Raw genomic sequence first — 19,390 nt, 5'->3', positions numbered from 1 at the left:
CACTTGCCGGCATTATTTTACATTGAAATGTAATCCGGTGTTTCAATGCATTTGTTAGACAGATCTGGATCCATCTACAATTTCTATCCGTTTGCGCACGGATTTCCGGATCCAGTAGGCAGTTCCAAGTGTGAAAGTACCCTAAGAGCAGTCTGAGCCCGAGGAGCCGTCCATGGGATTTTTTTTTTCTGATTAATCCCACCAGCCACAGATCAGACAGGATGACCAGTAAGAATGGGCTGTCCTGTGACCTAGGCTTGTTCCTTTTTGAGGGTGCCTTCAGACATGGTGGAAAAATGTGCCAGAAAATCCGCCACATACACTTCCCATGTTCTCCTATGGGGTTGAAAAGTGTAAATCCCTACCCTGTGTTTTGCTGTGGAATCAACATTCTGCAGCATAATTGATGACGTGAATAAGGTCCAGCATGTCAAGAAGGATCCAAATAAAATCAACCAAGCCATGATGTATAGTCTTTAATATGAAATGCGTAAGACTGCTCTGTAAGGGCTCTTTCACACCTGCGTTCTTTTCTTCCGGCATAGAGTTCCGTCGTCGGGGCTCTATGAAGGAAGAATCCTGATCAGGATTATCCTAATGCATTCTGAATGGAGTGAAATCCGTTCAGGATGTCTTCAGTTCCAGAACAGAACGTTTTTTGGCCGGAGAAAATACCGCAGCATGCTGCGCTTTTTGCTCCGGCCAAAAAAGACTGAAGACTTGCCGCAAGGCAGGATCCGGAATGAATGCCCATTGAAAGGCATTGATCCGGATCCGGCCTTAAGCTAAACGTCGTTTCGGCGCATTGCCTGGTATGACGTTTAGCTTTTTTAGAGTGGTTACCATGGCTGCCGGGACGCTAAAGTCCTGGCAGCCATGGTAAAGTGGAGCGGGGGAGCATGCGCATGGGGCGCTCTGACGTCACTCTGGAGCGCCCCGGGAGCCGCACGGATGGTAAGTATACCGCTCCCCCGCTCCTACTATGGCAACCAGGACTTTAATAGCGTCCTGGGTGCCATAGTAACACTGAAAGCATTTTGAAGACGGGTCAGTCTTCAAATGCTTTCAGTACACTTGCGTTTTTCCGGATCTGGCGTGTAATTCCGGCAAGTGGAGTACACGCTGGATCCGGACAACGCAAGTGTGAAAGAGGCCTAACTCAAGCTGGAGTTTGATATTTTAATTGGGTCCATCTTGACGTGCAGGACCTCATTCACATTGGTCTTCAGTCACTTTTCTCCAGGCCTTTTGTGCACCGCGAGGATCTGTTTCCATGTGAAGGTGAGCTGGGACTTGTACGAAACTGAGCCAAATGGATCCGTTCTTACACACAATGTAAGTCAGTGGGGACGGATCCGTTTTCTATGACACAAGTCTTGGCAATGTTAAAGGGGTTCTGCACTTTCATTTAACTGATGATGTATCCTCTGGATAGATCATCAGCTTCTGATCGGCGGGGGTCCAACACCCGGGACCCCCGACGATCAGCTGTTTGAGAAGGCCTTCTCGCTGTTTACCGCCGGCCCAGTGATGTCACGACTTGTATCAACTGGCCTGGGCGGGGCTAAGGTCCATTCAAGTGAACAGAGCTTAGTGCCGCCCACGCTAGTTGATACTAGTCGTGACGTCAGTGGGCCGGCAGTAAACAGTGAGAAGGCCGCGGTGCCGCTAGAGCGCCGCTGCCTTCTCGAACAGCTGGTCGGCGGGGGTCCCAGGTGTCGGACCCCCGCCGATCAGAAGCTGATGATCTATCCAGAGGATATATCATCAGTTAAATGAAAGTGCAGAACCCCTTTAACATTGCCAAGACTTGTGTCATAGAAAACGGATCCGTCCCCACTGACTTACATTGTGTGTAAGAACGGATCCATTTGGCTCCAGAGGATAGATAATCAGTTAAATGAAAGTGCAGAACCCCTTTAAAGTTAATACAAACGGATCCGTTCTGAACGGATGCAGATGGTTGTATTATCTGAACGGATCAGTCTGTGCAGATCCATGACGGATCCGCACAAAACTCAAGTGTTGAAGTAGCCTAATAACCAGTGCCCACTTTACAAAACTGGAGTGTGAGTGGTGTAAAATTGCAAAAAGTTGATAAAATTTTGCGCCAATGACACCAAAAAGTAGCAAAAGTACACAATTGCGACTTTTTGAAGACAGAAGTGTCATCAGAGTCCAGTCTGCCGAGGTCCAGCAGCTGTGGCCACCCGTTGTCTCCTGTTGAGTCCGCTTTCCTTTCTCCGTAGGTTACATGTTCATCCCGGTGTTCTTAATGGCTAGACATGCGGCCTCCCGGGAAAACTTCCACGTGAATTTAGCGGTAGTGCGGTAGAAGCTGTATGGGGCCTTCCGCGGCCATGTGTATTGCTGGGAAGTGCTAGTTGTAGTTTCTCCTGACGAATCCTAGAAAGGCTATACAAGGTGTTATAATCGTAATGCTATTTGCCTTTATTACTTCCTTCATGGGTTTTATTCCGCCCATTGCTGTCTTTTCCTTTATACCCCACCGTCTGCTATCTAATGTGCTGCTTGTTTTCTCTGCTCTTTATGGGAACAGTGGATGACCTATCTAAAGTCCTCCGCTAGTTGGATTCCCTTAGATAATCCTAATTTGCTGCACCATCTGGCTCTCGCAGATTACGTGGTATTACTGCCCGCCCCGATCTGTTGGGACTTGAAGGACAAAATTCTTCTGCTTTATAACACAAATGTCAATGTCTCTGTATATCCACGCTGGATACAGCTGAGGCTTTATATCCATGCCTATATTAAAGGGGTTGGCCCGTCTGGGACATTGGCATATCGCTTCCCATTCCTTGCTATGGGGGTACGGAAAATAGTCGAGTGAGTGAACGCAGAGCGCACCACGCAAGGGGGCGGCCACCTCTCCGTTCTCTGATATGGGGCTGCCGGAAATAGCGGTTTTCTGGACTCTCCTACCGTGAGCCAAGGGGGGCTGCTCTCTGTTCACTTTGGGGGTCCCGTTTTGGAAACAGGAGTGGGACCCACACCTATCTGAAACTGGTTGCATATTTTAGAGATAAGTCCCAGATGGGAATACCCATTTACCCTGGTTTCACACCTAGGCGTTTCTCAAACGCACGTTTTTGTCGTGCGTTTTTATGCGCGTTTTTTTTAATAGTGAACGCGCGTTTGGGTGATTGACAGAAGTGTTGTCCAAAGAGTCTATGGCCCAAACGCGCGTCAAACGCGCCAAAAAAAGCTCCTGTACTTGTTTGAGCGTCGGGCGTTTTACAGCGCGATCGTACGCGCTGTAAAACGCCCAGGTGAGAACCATTCCCATAGGGAATCATTGGTTTCTCTGTGTTGAGCGTTTTACAGCGCGTAGGAACGCGCTGTAAGACGCTCAGGTCTGAACTTAGGGTTAAAGAGGCATGGTAACATTATGACAGGGGCAAAGGTTACTGCAATTTATATTGACCTCTGTTAACAGAGAGGTTTGTTCAATGTGTTTTTTTTTTTTTTTTTTTTTAAATAACCTTGTAAAGAGACGTTAAGCAAACTCTTCTCTGTCCTGTCTAGAGCCTGGCATATACGTACCCAGGAGGCTGGCAATATGGAAAGCGCCATACTCGCAGCATGCCGTGCTTTAAAGGGTTTCTGTCATCAGAACAATGGTTATGTAGCTGACATGAGCGATGCGCTAATGTCAGCAGAACACAACTGTATGACTTATATCTGCCTGCTGCCGCTGATTGCGCTAAATGATGACTTTTATAATAGGCTAATGAGCCTCTAGGTGCTAGTGGGGCGCTGCTGCAGCACCTAGAGGCCCCGTCCTCTCACCACTGACCCAAATGCATTCTAGACTTTTATGTGACCTCTGTCAGCAAAAGCTACCATAAAATCGCTCACCCGCCATATACTGGTGTGTACTAGGGTTGTTGCGATAGAAACATTTTGATTCTATTTCGATACCATAAAAAAGTATTACGATATTCAATGCCACACGAAAAGAAATTTAACAAAAAAAAAGCTGCGTGCATTCCGCATTTAAAAAAATGGTGAATCGCGCAGTTTTAATTACTTTATTTTTATTTTCGGTTCCGACGTTCGCCACATAGGAGATTTTTTTTTTTTTTGTAAATATTTTAATAGTTTGGACTTTTTTGATATGGCGATAGTGATTTATGTTTATTTATTGGTTTATTTGTTTTATATGTAAAATATGTAAACTATTAGCCTATTAGGCAAGAACCTGGGATCTTTTCATCCCTTGTCCTATTCACCCTTAGGCTACTTTCACACTAGCGTTCGGGCGGATCCGTTCTGAACGGATCCGCTCATAATAATGCAGACGGAGGCTCCGTTCAGTACGGATCCGTCTGCATTATTTTTAGCATAGAACAGCAAGTGTGAAAATAGCCTAGTACGGATCCGTCCAGACTTTCAATGTAAAGTCAATGGGGGACGGATCCGCTTGAAGATTGAGCCACATTGTGGCATCTTCAAACGGATCCGTCCCCATTGACTTACATTGAAAGTCTGGACGGATCCGCACGGCCAGGCGGACACCCGAACGCTGCAAGCAGCGTTCAGCTGTCCGCCTGTCCGTGCGGAGGCGAGCGGAGCGGAGGCTGAACGCCGCCAGACTGATGCAGTCTGAGCGGATCCGCCTCCATTCAGACTGCATCAGGGCTGGACGGCTGCGTTCGGGTCCGCTCGTGAGCTCCTTCAAACGGAGCTCACGAGCGGACCAGCGAACGCTAGTGTGAAAGCAGCCTAATAGAGCTCTATTAGAGTAAACAGGATCTCACACTGTCCCTGCTGCCCTGTGCATAGTACACACAGCAGCAGGAAGATGACCATGGCAGCCAGGGCTTCAGTAGCGTCCTGGCTGCCATGGTAACTGACCGGAGCCCCAGGATTACACTGCTGGGGCTCCAATCTGAAGCTGACACTGCCACCAATGTGGAGGGAACCCTTTAGGCACTGCCACCAATGATTTTAATACTGGGGGGTTGAGGAGGGGGCGCACTCTGGTGGATACCGCCTTCCTGCACCTATCTTATTTGTATGCATTTTTTATTTTTTTTTAAAGGATATAATAAATATTTTAATAGTTTATATGCAGTCTGGTAATATTTTATCGGATTGTAATTGATAGATTACCATAGGCATAGCGTTTACATTTACTATGAGTGTGTATCCATGGCACCTCATGGGCTACTAATGTTTATATTGCATACTTAAGACACGGAGCCTTCACTTCTTTCTGCTGCAGAGAGGCTCTTAGACTTTCTATTCAGCCTGTCTCCAGCATTAGGGCTCATGCACATGACCATATGTATTTTGTGGTCCGCAAAACACGGATCCGCAAAAAATATGGATGATGTCCATGTACATTCTTTATTTTGTATAACAGAACAGCTGGCCCCTGCTAGAACGGTCTTATAATTTTCCGTAATGTAGACAGCAATAGGACATGTTCTATTTCTTTTTGCGGAATGGGCATACAGAAATGGAATGCACGGGAGTAACGTATTTTTATTTATTTTATTTTTTTATATATTTTTTTTATTTGCGGACCCATTGAAATGAATGGTTCCGTATACGGTCCGCAAAAAAATAAAATAAACAGTACAGACACTGAAAGAAAATACGTTCGTTTGCATGAGCCCTTAAGGAGAGACCACACTTTTTCCTTGAAGTAAATTTGTTTTTGTTTTCTTTTTTTTGTACATTTAATATAAAATCACCAATACAGCCCAGTCTATGAAAAGCTATATGTACAAAATGCAGCATGGGTGACGTATCATCGGACACCAAGCTCATCCACTCAGTCCCCGGTTCTTTTACGTAGTCACATAACTGTTATGTAAGTTCCTGAAAACCCTTTAATACTTCTAAATGCCACTCCTCAGAGTAAAGGCAGCATTACAGCAGTGAAAGAAGTACTTTGCATCATCAAAACGGCTGAAAACACAAAATATAACAGTGGTATTAACAGTGGTATGGTTCAGGTATGCTACCACGTCGCTGGTGATTGGAAAACAGGTTCTTTATACCCATGTTGTGAGCAAGGCGGTTGAAATAGGGTGCCCATAGACACCCACACCAGAAGAGCTGGTGCTCAGAAGTCATCATATATCCACTGGATAAAACCGTGGAAGTAATTTAGTGTAGAGGGAGGATTACCTAACCGGTTTACAGGCTTATTCTGTCCTTAGTTTCCACCCATTTAGTATCGGGCAGGATTGTAATAATTGTGTTAGTCTACTTTCACACTGGCGTTTTGGCTTTCAGTTTGAGAACCGTTCGGGGCTATCAGGAGCGGTCCAAAACGGATCAGTTTTGTCTTAATGCATTCTAAATGGAAAAGGATCCGCTCTGAATGCATCAGTTTGCCTCCATTCCGCTTTGGAGGCGGACACCAAAATGCTGCTTGTAGCAAAACTCAGCCAAACGGATCCGTCCTGACACAGAATGTAAGTCAATGGGGACGGATCCGTTTTCCCTGACGCAATCTGGCACAATAGAAAATGGATCCGTCCTCCATTGACTTTCAATGGTGTTCAAGACGGATCCGTTTTGGCTATGTTAAAGATAATCCAAACGGATCCGTTCTGAACGGGTGTAGACATTTGTATTATCTGAACTGATCAGTCTGTGCAGCTCCATGACGGGTCCGCACCAAACGCGAGTGTGAAAATAGCCTTCATTATATACCATTGACACTTGTATTTCTTCATACACATTATTGTAAAGGCAAGGTTAGCTTTGTAGTTGAGAAAATAAAAGTATGGGTATTCACACACATACAGGACTGCTATACATATAAATGGCAGTGCAATTTTATCCGGCCCATAGAGATCTACATACATACCTTCCAGATGTTGTTTGTAGTGCACCCAATATTAAGTTGGTCCTCAGTATGATGGAAGCCTAGGATCCCACCAGTCACTAGGACCCTTAGTAGAGCAGACCCCGCAAGTCCTGATGGGGTAAAAATAGTCCGCTCGGCCCACTTTGTGTACAGGAATGTTCTAGTGGGGTACCTGTAACAAAAGCTCATAGCTGCTACCTGAGCTAAAGATGTGCCTGCACTAGTTTCCACAGTATGCTGCTCTACGCGTTTCAGCATGCATGCCATATATAGTCAGTTAGCAGTTAGGAGGTTTTGTTACTAGTACAGCTGTGATCCACATGCAGTGCTAGCCTGAAAAATGGATTTCTACAGCAGCACCTACCAGTGACGCAACACAGAGCCATTGATGTGTTTGGTACGCAACATGGACCAAAGCAATGCATGTCTGTTGTTTCATCACTGTCCCACTGTGGGAAAGCAAACATGTGCGAATAAACACATTCAAATCAATGGATTGGTGTGCTGGCGAGGAGAACACGTACAGCACTCCCCCATGATTCACTGACCTGTATATGAGGCCTAAGAAGCTTATAGTCTTCATGTAACACCATGCTATGTAGTCCCTGATTTTTATCTGTGTATCTTGGATCAAACGGCGGATGAATATTCATTAAGGGTACCTCCTTTTTTAGAATACATAAATTAGCAGCTGATTGACTTGTTGTGCACTTCTGTGCCCCAAATCAAAGGGTCATAGACAAAAAAAATTAAAGCCCTTCAGTCTCCAGCACCGCCAAAGGCAGACCGTGCTGCGTCTTATAGAAAGTGCAAGCATATGGCAGTGCTCTCGAAGCCACATACAAGTCCAGCCACTTGTCCTTAATTATATTACCACCCACATGTCCCAGTGCATCACGCAGGTTTATGGGGTTCTTAGTGGGAGGAAGCTGGAGATATAGATGAACTGAAGCCAAAAACATGTAGAGCCTTGTTCATACATCTTCCCATGCCAAGTTTTGTCCAGAAGGAGTACATCTTAAATTTATTATCTTAAAGGGTTTCTGTCACCTGATTTAACCCTATTAACTTAGCTGACATTAGCGATGTGCTAATGTCAGCTACACCTAACTAGCCTATTCCTACTTTTATATATGCCCCTGTTACGCCAGAAATCTAACTTGTATAATATGCTAATTAGCCTTTAGGAGCAGGGGGGGGGGCGTTGTTCCTGCTCATAGAGGCTCCGTTCTCCCACCTTTGTCGCCTCCCTCCAAGTCCTGATAGACAGGGCCAAGCAGCTCTTGCTTCTGTCTGCCAGCCCTGTGCTCTGGTGAAATCTCGCGCTGTTCAGTATTCGGCGCAGGCGCGGTGAGGAAGCTGGCAGCCTGAGAGCGTCTTTCCTTCACTGCGCCGAATACTGAACGGCGCGAGATTTCACCAGAGCACAGGGCTGGCAGACAGATGCGAGCGCTGCCTGGCCCTGTCTATCAGGACTTGGAGGGAGGCGACAAAGGTGGGAGAACAGAGCCTCTAGGAGCAGGAACTCCTAAAGGCTAATAAGCATATTATACAAGTTAGATTTCTGGCGTAACGGGGGCATAGATAAAAGTAGGAATAGGCTAGTTAGGCGATGTGCTAATGTCAGCTAGCTTAATAGGGTTATATCTCGTGACAAATCCCTTTTTAAAGGGGTTATCCAAGACTATTATATGCCCGGGCCCCTCATGATTAATATACTTACCTGGCTCCCCGTACCGCAGCTTCTCCCCATTCCCAGATGAAAACATTCGGGGAAGGGGGAGGGAAGCAGCCAATGGCAGGCTTGGACGAGCCTCCCTAGCATCTCGGGTGACGCTAGGGAGGCTCGTCCCCGTCTGCCATTGACTGCTCCCCTTCCTCTTCCCCGACATCGGATGTTTTCATCCGCGCATGGGGAGAAGCTGCAGTGGCAGTGCAAGGACCAGGAGTGACGAGGGGAGGCAGGTAAGTAGAATCAATGTAGTAGAATCATTTTATAGTCTTGGATAACCCATTTAAGAAAATAAAATGACTAAAAATACTTAAATATTACTAATACATTCCCAAATACATTTAATTACTTATAATAGCTTGTTTTGTCTAGAGCAGGCATGCTCAACCTGCGGCCCTCCAGCTATTGCAAAACTACAACTCCCAGCTTGCCTGAACAGCCTATAGCTATCCGCCTACAGCAGGGCATTGTGAGAGTTATAGTTTTTTGCAACATCTGGGGGACTGCAGGTTGAGCATGTCTGGTCTAAAGAGCAATCATTAGGAGAAATAAAATGGCCGCCGTCCTATTAGTACATACAAAACCTGTCCTAATCTCACAGGAGGACAAGTTACTTCACAACTCTGAGCCGAGGAGCTCCCTCAGCCTCCTTCCAGGAGAAGCTCTTTAAATACATTGTATAAAACCCAACCAAGGGTGGTAGATTTATTTTACTTGATAGCGCCAACATATTCCACAGTGCTTTACAGATTACACATTTTTATTACTTGCTGTCCCCAGTGGAGGTGGCAGGAAACGCACAAGTAGCGTAAACACATCAGCACAGTTTGGATGCATAGTCAACGTGATTTACATTGAAGAATATCAGCAGATGTTCAGAATATGCTACCCAGGGTAGCGTAAAACCCACCATTATCTGACCTGTGACCACCTCGTCCATACAAGCGTGTAGCACTCAGAATTTGGCTTTGTTCCAGCAGTATATGCAGCGTTAAATGGAAATGACTTGGAAAATAAACCCTGGTTTAAAGATGTTTGAGGTCAGATCTGGTAATTGCACTGTGCAGTGTGTGTGACTCAGTCCTGTGTTATTCCCTGCTCGTCATACGCGTGTGTCCTAATGAAATGTGAAAGCCCCAGCAGCGAATGTATGACAGTGCAGCTTTCTTATCCCTGTCTTCATCGCTGGAGATCACTAGCGCTGAACTCATACCTGCCTGTCAAATTTAGCGGACGGCCTAGCATGCCCTTTTCTGGTGGCATCATGGAGCAACTACTTGTCTCTGAGAATAATTTTACCAGGAGCAATGCCGCATATGGCTTATTTTTAACCTGTGTCTGGGCTCCTCAGGGGTATTTGCACAGTATATTTAAATAGTTAAAGAGGTATTCCAGTAATTAGATGTTATCCCATATCCTATCCCTATTGCTGAGACCCTCCCCTACTGGTAGTAGTAAACAGGTGAATAGTGTATGGAGGAGCAGAACATAGAGTATGCACAGTATTACGACCTACCCTATTTCTGTCAGTGTATGAACAGTTCTGTTTTTTGTTTTTACACTAAACTTTATGAACAACAGGACAGCATCACCTAAAGACGGGCAGGCATTTAGCAACATCACCTGCAGACAGGCAACCATGGTAGTTATTGTACAAAATCATGATCTCACCACTATATAATTATTTCATGTATGTGTCCTGTGTGCTGACCCAAGCACATGTATGTCATGTAACACCTACTGACTATCCTAAATTACACCGGTAGATCTCAGGCCAACATGTAAACGGGATGCAAATGTATGCACACGTACACAAACATGCTGCCTGCCGGATATGTATTACATCTAGGAAATCTGTCTGTACACATATAGGGGGAGAATAATTATTGTTTCATGTGGAATCCGAGTAGTTACTAAAACAGACATGTCAAATGTGGTGACAAGCCCTGTTTAAAAGAGAGAATGCCAATGTCTTCTAGACGCTACAGTTTATATCCATTTTGCACAGAGTGTTCCTTTTTTAAAGGATTTTTTTCCCATTCCAACAACTATAGGGCATAGATGTCTGGTTGTCTGAGGTCCGACTTGTGGGCATGTTCTCCCGTTTGAATGGAGATGCAGACACGTATGCACACTCCTGCTCCATTCAACTGTATGGGTCCATTGTAGATAGCTAAGCTCTTGTACTCTGCCATCTCCAGCAGTCCCATGGAGCGTTGGACATGTGTGTCCTGCTGCCTCATTCAAGTGGGGAAACACTGCTCCTGTTCTTTCCTGACCAGCAGCGGCCCCCAAGGTCAGGCCGCTGACAATCGGACGCTTATCCTGTGGATAGGGTATAGGTGGTTGTAATAGGACAACCCCTTTAACTATAAAGCGGGCTATATACATAATCAATTAGCGGAGTCTGTCGATGTTAGGACTATCTATTTGTTTTAGGATTATGTTTGCCACCTGCTGAGTGATAGATGGTATTTAATAAAAAAAAATAAAAAAAAGTTGGACATGTTGGATAGTACATCATTCCTGCAGTACATTAGTCAAAATAAATTAGTTTAAATAAACACTTATGGCAATTATGTCACGTGTGACCCGATTAAAATCCTGAGCAGATTTAGCCATTGACACATTTTACATTTGTGCAAAAATTCCGGCAAATGCTGTCTTTCCAGATTAATGTATCGTCTCCAAAAGGCTGGAGTCCATATTCAGGAGACCATGTCGTCTTGAGATCGTCTCCACTACTTAATAAAGTAGAAGAGACCCATAAGCTGAAGTGACTCTTTACATATCCACTGCTTTCTCTACTTGGGCTCTTGACACTGTTTTTTGAAGGACGTTTCGGTTGTAATTCTGCATCGTGTAAACTGAGCATGTGGTTAACATTATTTCTTTGGACTTAGGACTCGCACGCCCCTCCCAGTACAGAGATTTGGCCGTGGGCTGCTGTCTTTCACTCTGTTGTTGGGGGCCGTTGTTTTTGCTTGTAGCTTGTTTATTGCACATTAATTCTGTGCCTGAATCTTTGTTAGAATATTTTTTACATTAATACATTTAATAATAAGTAAAAAACAAAATCCCATCAGTCGTCCTTATCAGAATATTGGGGGCTTGTAAACTTAGGTCTATGTAAAAAAAATAATAATAATCTGTTATGCCGGGGTGCAGGGATGGCACTGGATCTGGGTAATAAAAGTCCCATCTGGCTCCTGTGCCTCTCTGGAGTATCACAGCACCCTCATATTGGCATTGGAGGTGTGTGTGGGATGGGGGGGGGGGGGGGGGGGGAGGGGGGAGAGATACAGGTAGAGCTGTAGTCTGTATTTAGTGTACTTACTGCTGCCCAGATATTTTGTATTACCTGAGAACATGGCATCTGTGTTTATATGTAGCTACCCTGTGTATATGTTTTATAGTATTGCTGGTATCCAATTGTGGGACTTTTCAATCATAACAGTACCTTACCTGACCTTCACTTCAGAAGATTTAAAAAAAAATTTACACGTTCAGTTTTTCTATGTGCGCCTGTATGTCTCACGATGCAGTCATATCATCTACAGGTGTTCTAACATCAGCCCCACTGAAAGTTAGTACTTCGTATATATCGATGACATGAAGTCCTGAGCACGATGTCAGTTTTTGATGTGGTCTAAATGTCAAACTACAGTAAATGACTTTTGCAGGAGTTCAATATTGATGACCTGTCAGGATAGGGCATCAATATCTGATTGTTGGGGGGTCTGATTCCCAGCACTCCTGCTGACCATCTGTTTGAAGAACCCATGGTGCTCCGTTGACCACCGCTGCTTCTTCCTAGACCAGTGACGTCACGTTCATTGGTAACATGGCTTAGTGAGTGAGTGGGCCTGGGCCACTACAATGTTACGCCCCTGTGTCTGGTAAGCTGTGAGAAGGCTAGCCTCTTAAAACAGCTGCTTGGCATGGGTGCCGGGTGTCAGACCACCACCGATCCGATATTGATAACCTATCCTGAAGATGGGTTATCAATATCAAACTCGAGGAAAATCTCTGTGATGTCCCCTTTATTTATTCTGTATGAAGCCCTGTTGTCTTTGTTTTGTGTCCTCTCTTAGATTTTGATGAGAGAAAGTGAACTAAAGCCGGCTGAGAGTAACGCTGAACCATTGGTAAGCCCCAGGCAGTCTTTATCTGTGAAGAATGGCAAAGGACTGTCCAGTTCCCGGTGTCTAGAGAGAGTACAAACCACCAACATTGAACACAACATGATGTCAGACTTCTTGGTGAAAGCATCTCGAGAGAAACCCCCAGGAAGAGAAGACACCAGACTGGGGCCTCCCGATGGCCAGCAAGACCCGGGAAGTGAGAACAATAAAGAGAAAACGCTAGGTAAGTTGTATAGCAGAGTAACCTAAATCTGCAACCAAGTCCACTCCCCAACATGTGATAGGGGCTGAGAACCTCATTCACATGCACCAGAGGAAAGGCTCTGGAATGGAGCATGTGCTGCGGACTTTAAAATCCTGAATATTTGCCGATTTTTTTTTAACTCCACACTTCAACTTCAAGGTCTGAAAACCCACATTTTACATTTGTATTTAGATCAGGAATTTACCACTGTGTTTTATATTCAAAATGTGAGTTTAGCCTTAACGGTGGCCCCTTTGGGCAACCCTTTTTCTGTAGAGTCCCCTGATCACTGGGCCCCCTGCAATCCTCTGTAATAAATGACATTGATTGATTCACAGCGCCACCACAGGGGAATTAAACCATTACATACTGCCTGCTGATAACAGTCCCATAAAATTTTACTTGATGTCCCTTGTATGTACGGAAATGCCCTCTCCAATAAAACATGACTTCATTTTTATTAAACTAGAGCACTGATTGATCGCTCCCTGTAAAGAATAATCCATATCTGCAGAGTGAAATTGGGAATTCTTCATATTACAAGTTCGATTTTTCTGGTTTTATAGTGTTGCTACACCTCTCATGCTGGTAAACATATATTTGTACCGTGTTGGCCAGTAAATAGAAGATAAAAAATGAGATTCCACACTGGTTGATGCTTCTAATGGCTAACTGAAAAGATGAGGACACAGTTGCAGGCTTTCGAGGCTACTTGGGCCTCATCCTCAGCATCTTTTAGCGGGCACAACTGGACAGCGACATTTTCTTTGTGTATACAACAGTTTTTTCTCCACTCACATTGATCTACATCACTTGTCTCATTTACCTCATTATTCCTATGTACTTTGTTTTATAAATATGTGAATCTTCAGCTATTGTCTTAAGAGGCCTAAGTAGTCTCAAAAGTATGCAATTGTCATCATCTCTTCAGTTAGCCATTAAAAGGTATCAACCACAGTCTAATTTTTTTTATTATCTTATATTATGCTGTGTAATTTTTTGGACTGTTAACCACAAGCAACCCTCTTTCCATAGGATTTTTGTGGAGATATCTTTTATATTATTATTTATATTGCTTAGATGCATTTGTCTTGTTTTTTGTGTGCTGGCACCTATGTTGGTATACGTTCAGAGGTACCATCTAGGGCTGAAACGATTATTCGAATAACTCGATTAAATCAAGTCAAAAAATTCATCGATGCAGTTTCCCTGCATCGAGGAATCGTTCAGATCACGTGATCACGGAGCGGGAGTGAAATTAAGCGTCTCACTCACCGCTTCCGTGTCCTCCGGAGCCAGAGAGGCAGGACTGAGCGGCCGGCACAGCGGAGGAAGGAGGAGGAGGGAGTCTCTCCCTCCCCACTGTGCGCGGCTGCCGCTGAAGACCAAGTAGGAGGGGAGGGGAGGGACTGTGGCCACTGCGCCACCAATGAATGTGCCGGCCATATCCCACAGGGTCCCCCTCCTCCCCCCCATCATTGGTGGCAGTGTCAGTTCCGATCGGAGCCCCAGCAGTGTAATGCTGGGGCTCCGATCGGTTACCATGGGAGCCAGGACGCTGCTTAAGTCCTGGCTGCCATGGTATGTTAGTAGTGAGCAGAGAGCAGCGCATTATACTCACGTGCGCTGTGGCCGGCGGTCGCTCCTTCTTCTGTCTGTGCGGCGGATTGCTAATGCTTACAGCATTAGCAATGCGCCGCACAGACCTATGAGGCGTCCTGGCTCCCATGGTAACCGATCGGAGCCCCAGCATTACACTGCTGGGGCTCCGATCGGAACTGACACTGCCACCAATGATGGGGGGAGGAGGGGGACCCTGTGGCCACTGCCACCAATGATTAATACTGGGGAGGGAGGGAGGGAGGGGGGGGGGGTTGCGTTACCAGAGGGGGCATATCAGAGGCTGGGGGAGGCAGATCAGAGGCTGGGGGAGGCAGATCAGAGGCTGGGGGGAGGGAGGGGAGGCAGATCAGAGGCTGGGGGAGGCAGATCAGAGGCTGGGGGGAGGGAGGGGAGGCAGATCAGAGGCTGGGGGGAGGCAGATCAGAGGCTGGGGGAGGCAGATCAGAGGCTGGGGGGAGGGGGGGGAGGCAGATCAGAAGCTGGGGGGGGCCAGATCAGAGGCTGGGGGGGGGGCCAGATCAGAGGCTGGGGGGGGGGCCAGATCAGAGGCTGGGGGGGGGGGGCCAGATCAGAGGCTGGGGGGGGGGGGGGGGCCAGATCAGAGGCTGGGGGGGGGGGGGGGCCAGATCAGAGGCTGGGGGGGGGGGGCCAGATCAGAGGCTGGGGGGGGGGGGCCAGATCAGAGGCTGGGGGGGGGGGGGCCAGATCAGAGGCTGGGGGGGGGGGGGCCAGATCAGAGGCGGGGGGGGGGGGGCCAGATCAGAGGGGGGGGGAGCCAGATCAGAGGCTGGGGGGGGGGGGAGCCAGATCAGAGGCTGGGGGGGGGGGAGCCAGATCAGAGGCTGGGGGGGGGGGGGGAGCCAGATCAGAGGCGGGGGCAAGCAGATCAGAGGCGGGGGCAAGCAGATCAGAGGCGGGGGCAAGCAGATCAGAGGCTGGGGGGAGGCAGATGGAGAGAGAGTGGTTAATGGAGGCTGCAAGCACCACCTTGGCATGTATAAAGTTATTGGTTTAGAGAGGGGTTAATGAAGGCACCTCCAAGGTGCTTTCATTAACCTCTTCAGACCAATAACTTTATACATGCCTAATGCCAACGTGCTTCCATTAACCCCTCCAAACCCAATGGGCATGTATAAAGTTATTGGTTTGGAGGGGTTAATGGAAGCACCTTGGCATTAGGCATGTATAAAGTTATTAACCCCTTCAAACCAATAACTTTATACATACCTAATTACGTACGTTATTTTAAGTAGCTTTTTCTTATTAGATTACTCGATGAATCGAGAAATATAATCGATAGAATACTCGATTACAAAAATATTCGTTTACTGCAGCCCTAGTACCATCTTTACTTACATTTTCTTGTTTGGTCTGGTTAAAATAAATGGCTACTAATTCTCTTCTTCCCGTCCTCGGTTTTATTAGACATCTCGGCTATCGGACCTTCTGTGTGTCTAGGCCTTTTACTAGAAGTGTGATCAATGCTGGAAAAATGTAGTAATCAAGCTGTTGGTTTCTCAGAGACTGATTCCTATTTGCTTGGCCTGCAGGTAAAGAAGTGCTACTTTTGATGCAGGCTTTGAACACTCTGAGGTCTCCAGAAGAAAAACTGGCAGCACTCTGCAAGAAATATGCTGATCTTGTATGTACTGTGTAGAATGAGTTAACAGGCTTATGTTCCATATTGACTTTTATCCAATGTCTGGTTGACCACAGTAAGACGGAAGTATGTGAACTCGCCTTTTAAGATTTCCCCCTATTAATAATTCTATACTGATCTGCTCCCCTATGCTCTATTCTAGCTACATGGCTCCTGGGCTGTCCTAACTGGACTTTCAGTCCCTGATTGTCAACTTCCCACATATGAGGTCATGTGCGCAGCTGCAGCCAATGACTGGCCTCAGCAGTAATGTATCTGCAAGTAGCATGATGCTGCTGGTTCATGTGCTGCTTGATAACACCACCACTGAAGCCAGTCACTGGTTGCAGATTCTATCACAGACGGGGACTGGACGTCCAGTGAAGACAGCCCAGAAGTCACTGTGCCAGAATGGAGCAGTGGCGAGAATGGATTATAGATTTCTTCACATGTACCGCTGGGCGTATGGGGATTAAAAATAAATAAATACCTGGACAACCCCTTTATGTTTTTGCCTATTTTAGCCACACAGATGCCTACAACCGACAAACATCAGCAGTAAAGTGGGTTGTACCATTTGGCTTATTGACTGTTAAATTGGTTTTATTATAAGATGCACCTTTACAGTAAATCACATTGTCCTATTAAAGCTGCTCTATATTAACTATATTGGGTTCCCACTGAAATGATGAACCCCATCAAACATCTCTGAGATTTCCTTTAATTACTGACTATAATCCAGGCCTTATTTCCCTAATGATGTGGAACTGAATATACTTTTTCATTCATTTCATTATGTACTGTTATAGCAGCATGTATGTAACAGAAGCATCTCTGTAAAAAGCCCCTAACCTTCTTTTCTTCTGATTTCAGCTGGAAGAAAGCCGGAATTTCCAGAAACAGATGAAGATTTTGCAGAAGAAACAGTCACAAGTGCTAAAGGAGAAGGTTCACCTTCAGGGCGAGCACAGCAAAGCCATTCTGGCACGTAGCAAGCTTGAGTCCCTGTGCCGGGAGCTCCAGAGACACAACAAGACATTAAAGGTTAGATCCATGCTAGATCAAAAGATGCTACGCCTCACACGGTCTTGGAAGTAATATCCACTTTCAGAGTTGGTTATTAAATGGGTTGTTCCACGAAAAATATTTTGCAGTTTTCAGTCCAATATCCATATCTGAATCCGTAGCAATTGCATGTAATCAAGAATGTAGTGTAGCCACTGAGTTATTGTATAGCGCCACCTGCTGTTCTTTTGCTTATTTTTCCGTCCACCTCACTGAGGTGGTTGCACATGCTCAGTTACATCCATAACCTGCCAACATCTGCAGCAGACAGGGCACTCCCCCAGAGCTGTCGGCTTGAAATGAATCCAGCAGAGCAGTAAGCAATGAATTTGGTAGATCTCTGGACCCATGTGAGGTACAGGGCTGATTCTAGCTTTGTTAGAAAGAGAGTGTCATGTACTATATGTTTTTTTATTTTTACATTTATCTTGGGATAACACCTTTAAGATATGACCCAGTAACTTTTCCTGCTGTCAGTCAATCCTTGGATTAGAACATGTGGCCTTCCTCATCTTAAATGTTTCCAGAGTTTGATTTGTGTATTGGACGTGCATGTCCATGAATGTAAAATGTTTCTGAAACGCAGGAAGACAATCTGCATCAAGCACGTGCGTATGAGGAAGAGCGCAAAGAAGCCACTGCCCATTTCCAGCTGACCCTGAATGAAATCCAAGCACAGATGGAACAACATGATGTCTACCATGCCAAGCTCCGCCAGGAGAATGTAGACCTGGGAAATAAGTTAAAGAAACTTATTGAACAGTATGCTCTACGTGAAGAGGTACTATTTATTCACATTTAAGCACAAAGCCATATATGTGAAATATTTTTGCGTGCAGTATTGGATGTATTCACAAGCGGCAGATTTGTTGCAGAAATTTCTGTGACTGAAAATCCGTTCCTGGTTGGCAGTAAGCACATGGATTTCGACAAGCCCTATGCAGATGAATGGGATAATCTATGCAGCAAATCTGTGTGAAGATCTCCTTATAGTAATTTGTGCTGTTGTGCACGTTTTCTCTTTTTGTCTTGACATTGATTTCAGATGTAGTATAATGATCAGTGGGTCACCCCTTTCTGTTTTTAGGATTTAAAATATAAAAAAAATCTGTAATCATCCTGCACCTTTATGGATTCTGATCCAGGTAATTTTTCAATTTTCGATGGATTATAGGCTATAGTAGGAAGTAAGTTACCCACCTGATCCCCTTTGGGGCGCTCATCTATGAGGAGCACAAAAGATGTTCTCTGGATTTTTGTTTACCAGTGATGGCCTAGGGACTATCCAGACACCCACAGGCCTAAGGTTGTTTGTGCATTCTGTTTAAATTGCCAAGATGCTCTTGAATCTATACACAGCTTAAAGGGGGTTCTCCAATTTAGAAAACCTATTTGTATATTCACTATTGGGGAATTCTGAGTTAATGTGGGGGTTTGGTCATCCGTTCTGAATTTCCATCTCTTGGTCAGAGTTTAAAGAAGTTGTAATTGGTCTCTTGCATTTTACGATCTCTCCAGTCCTTATTGACGCAGAGAACCCTTTGGGTACTGTGTAATGCTGCTTTCCCCTGTGGTGGCTCTGCAGGGAGATTTATCATACTTTCTGTATAGGAAAACTGTCTTAGTTGCCCATAGCAACTCAGATTCCACCTTTCATTTTTCAGAGCTCCTTTGGAAAATGAAAGGTGTTGCTGTGGGCAACTAAGCAAGTTCTACTTTACACCAGTTTTGATAAATTTCCCCCTTTACTGCCAGGTTTCCACACAGATTGCAGCTGATCTCAGGGGTCAGAATCACAGAAATATATAGTGACAAATATGGGGGAACTGCTCAGACCGCAGCAAACAACCATCCCCAGCAAAAAATGTGTACAATGGAGGATGCCGGCGCGGTCCACATGCACCACAAAGGCATCCTACACAAAACGGAGCATTGTGCGGATGAAAATATAATGATATAAATCGCAGAAAAAAATGCACCAAACGGATATGCCACTGACTATACTAGCTAGTCATACAAGCAGATATTAAAAGCTGAGACTTTTGCCAATATATTCCTGTCAGGAACACATCGGAGCGCCTCATGATCTCAG

General features: G+C 45.5%; 1 protein-coding gene across 1 annotated transcript in view; it reads left to right on the top strand.

Moving 5' to 3' along the window:
* TXLNG (taxilin gamma) overlaps window positions 1-19,390 on the top strand; it is a 52,704-nt gene that overhangs the window by 1,742 nt on the left and 31,572 nt on the right. The window contains exons 2-5 of the mRNA XM_044286121.1: window positions 12,677-12,950; window positions 16,145-16,236; window positions 17,107-17,277; window positions 17,885-18,079. Coding sequence (XP_044142056.1) covers window positions 12,677-12,950; window positions 16,145-16,236; window positions 17,107-17,277; window positions 17,885-18,079 — 732 coding nt within the window. The remainder of the gene's footprint in view (window positions 1-12,676; window positions 12,951-16,144; window positions 16,237-17,106; window positions 17,278-17,884; window positions 18,080-19,390) is intronic.

The sequence above is a fragment of the Bufo gargarizans genome, chromosome 3 (genome assembly GCF_014858855.1).
Source record: "Bufo gargarizans isolate SCDJY-AF-19 chromosome 3, ASM1485885v1, whole genome shotgun sequence".
NCBI lineage: Eukaryota > Metazoa > Chordata > Amphibia > Anura > Bufonidae > Bufo > Bufo gargarizans.
Note: the sequence above shows the minus strand (reverse complement) of the source record. Positions and strands in the feature narration are given on the sequence as shown.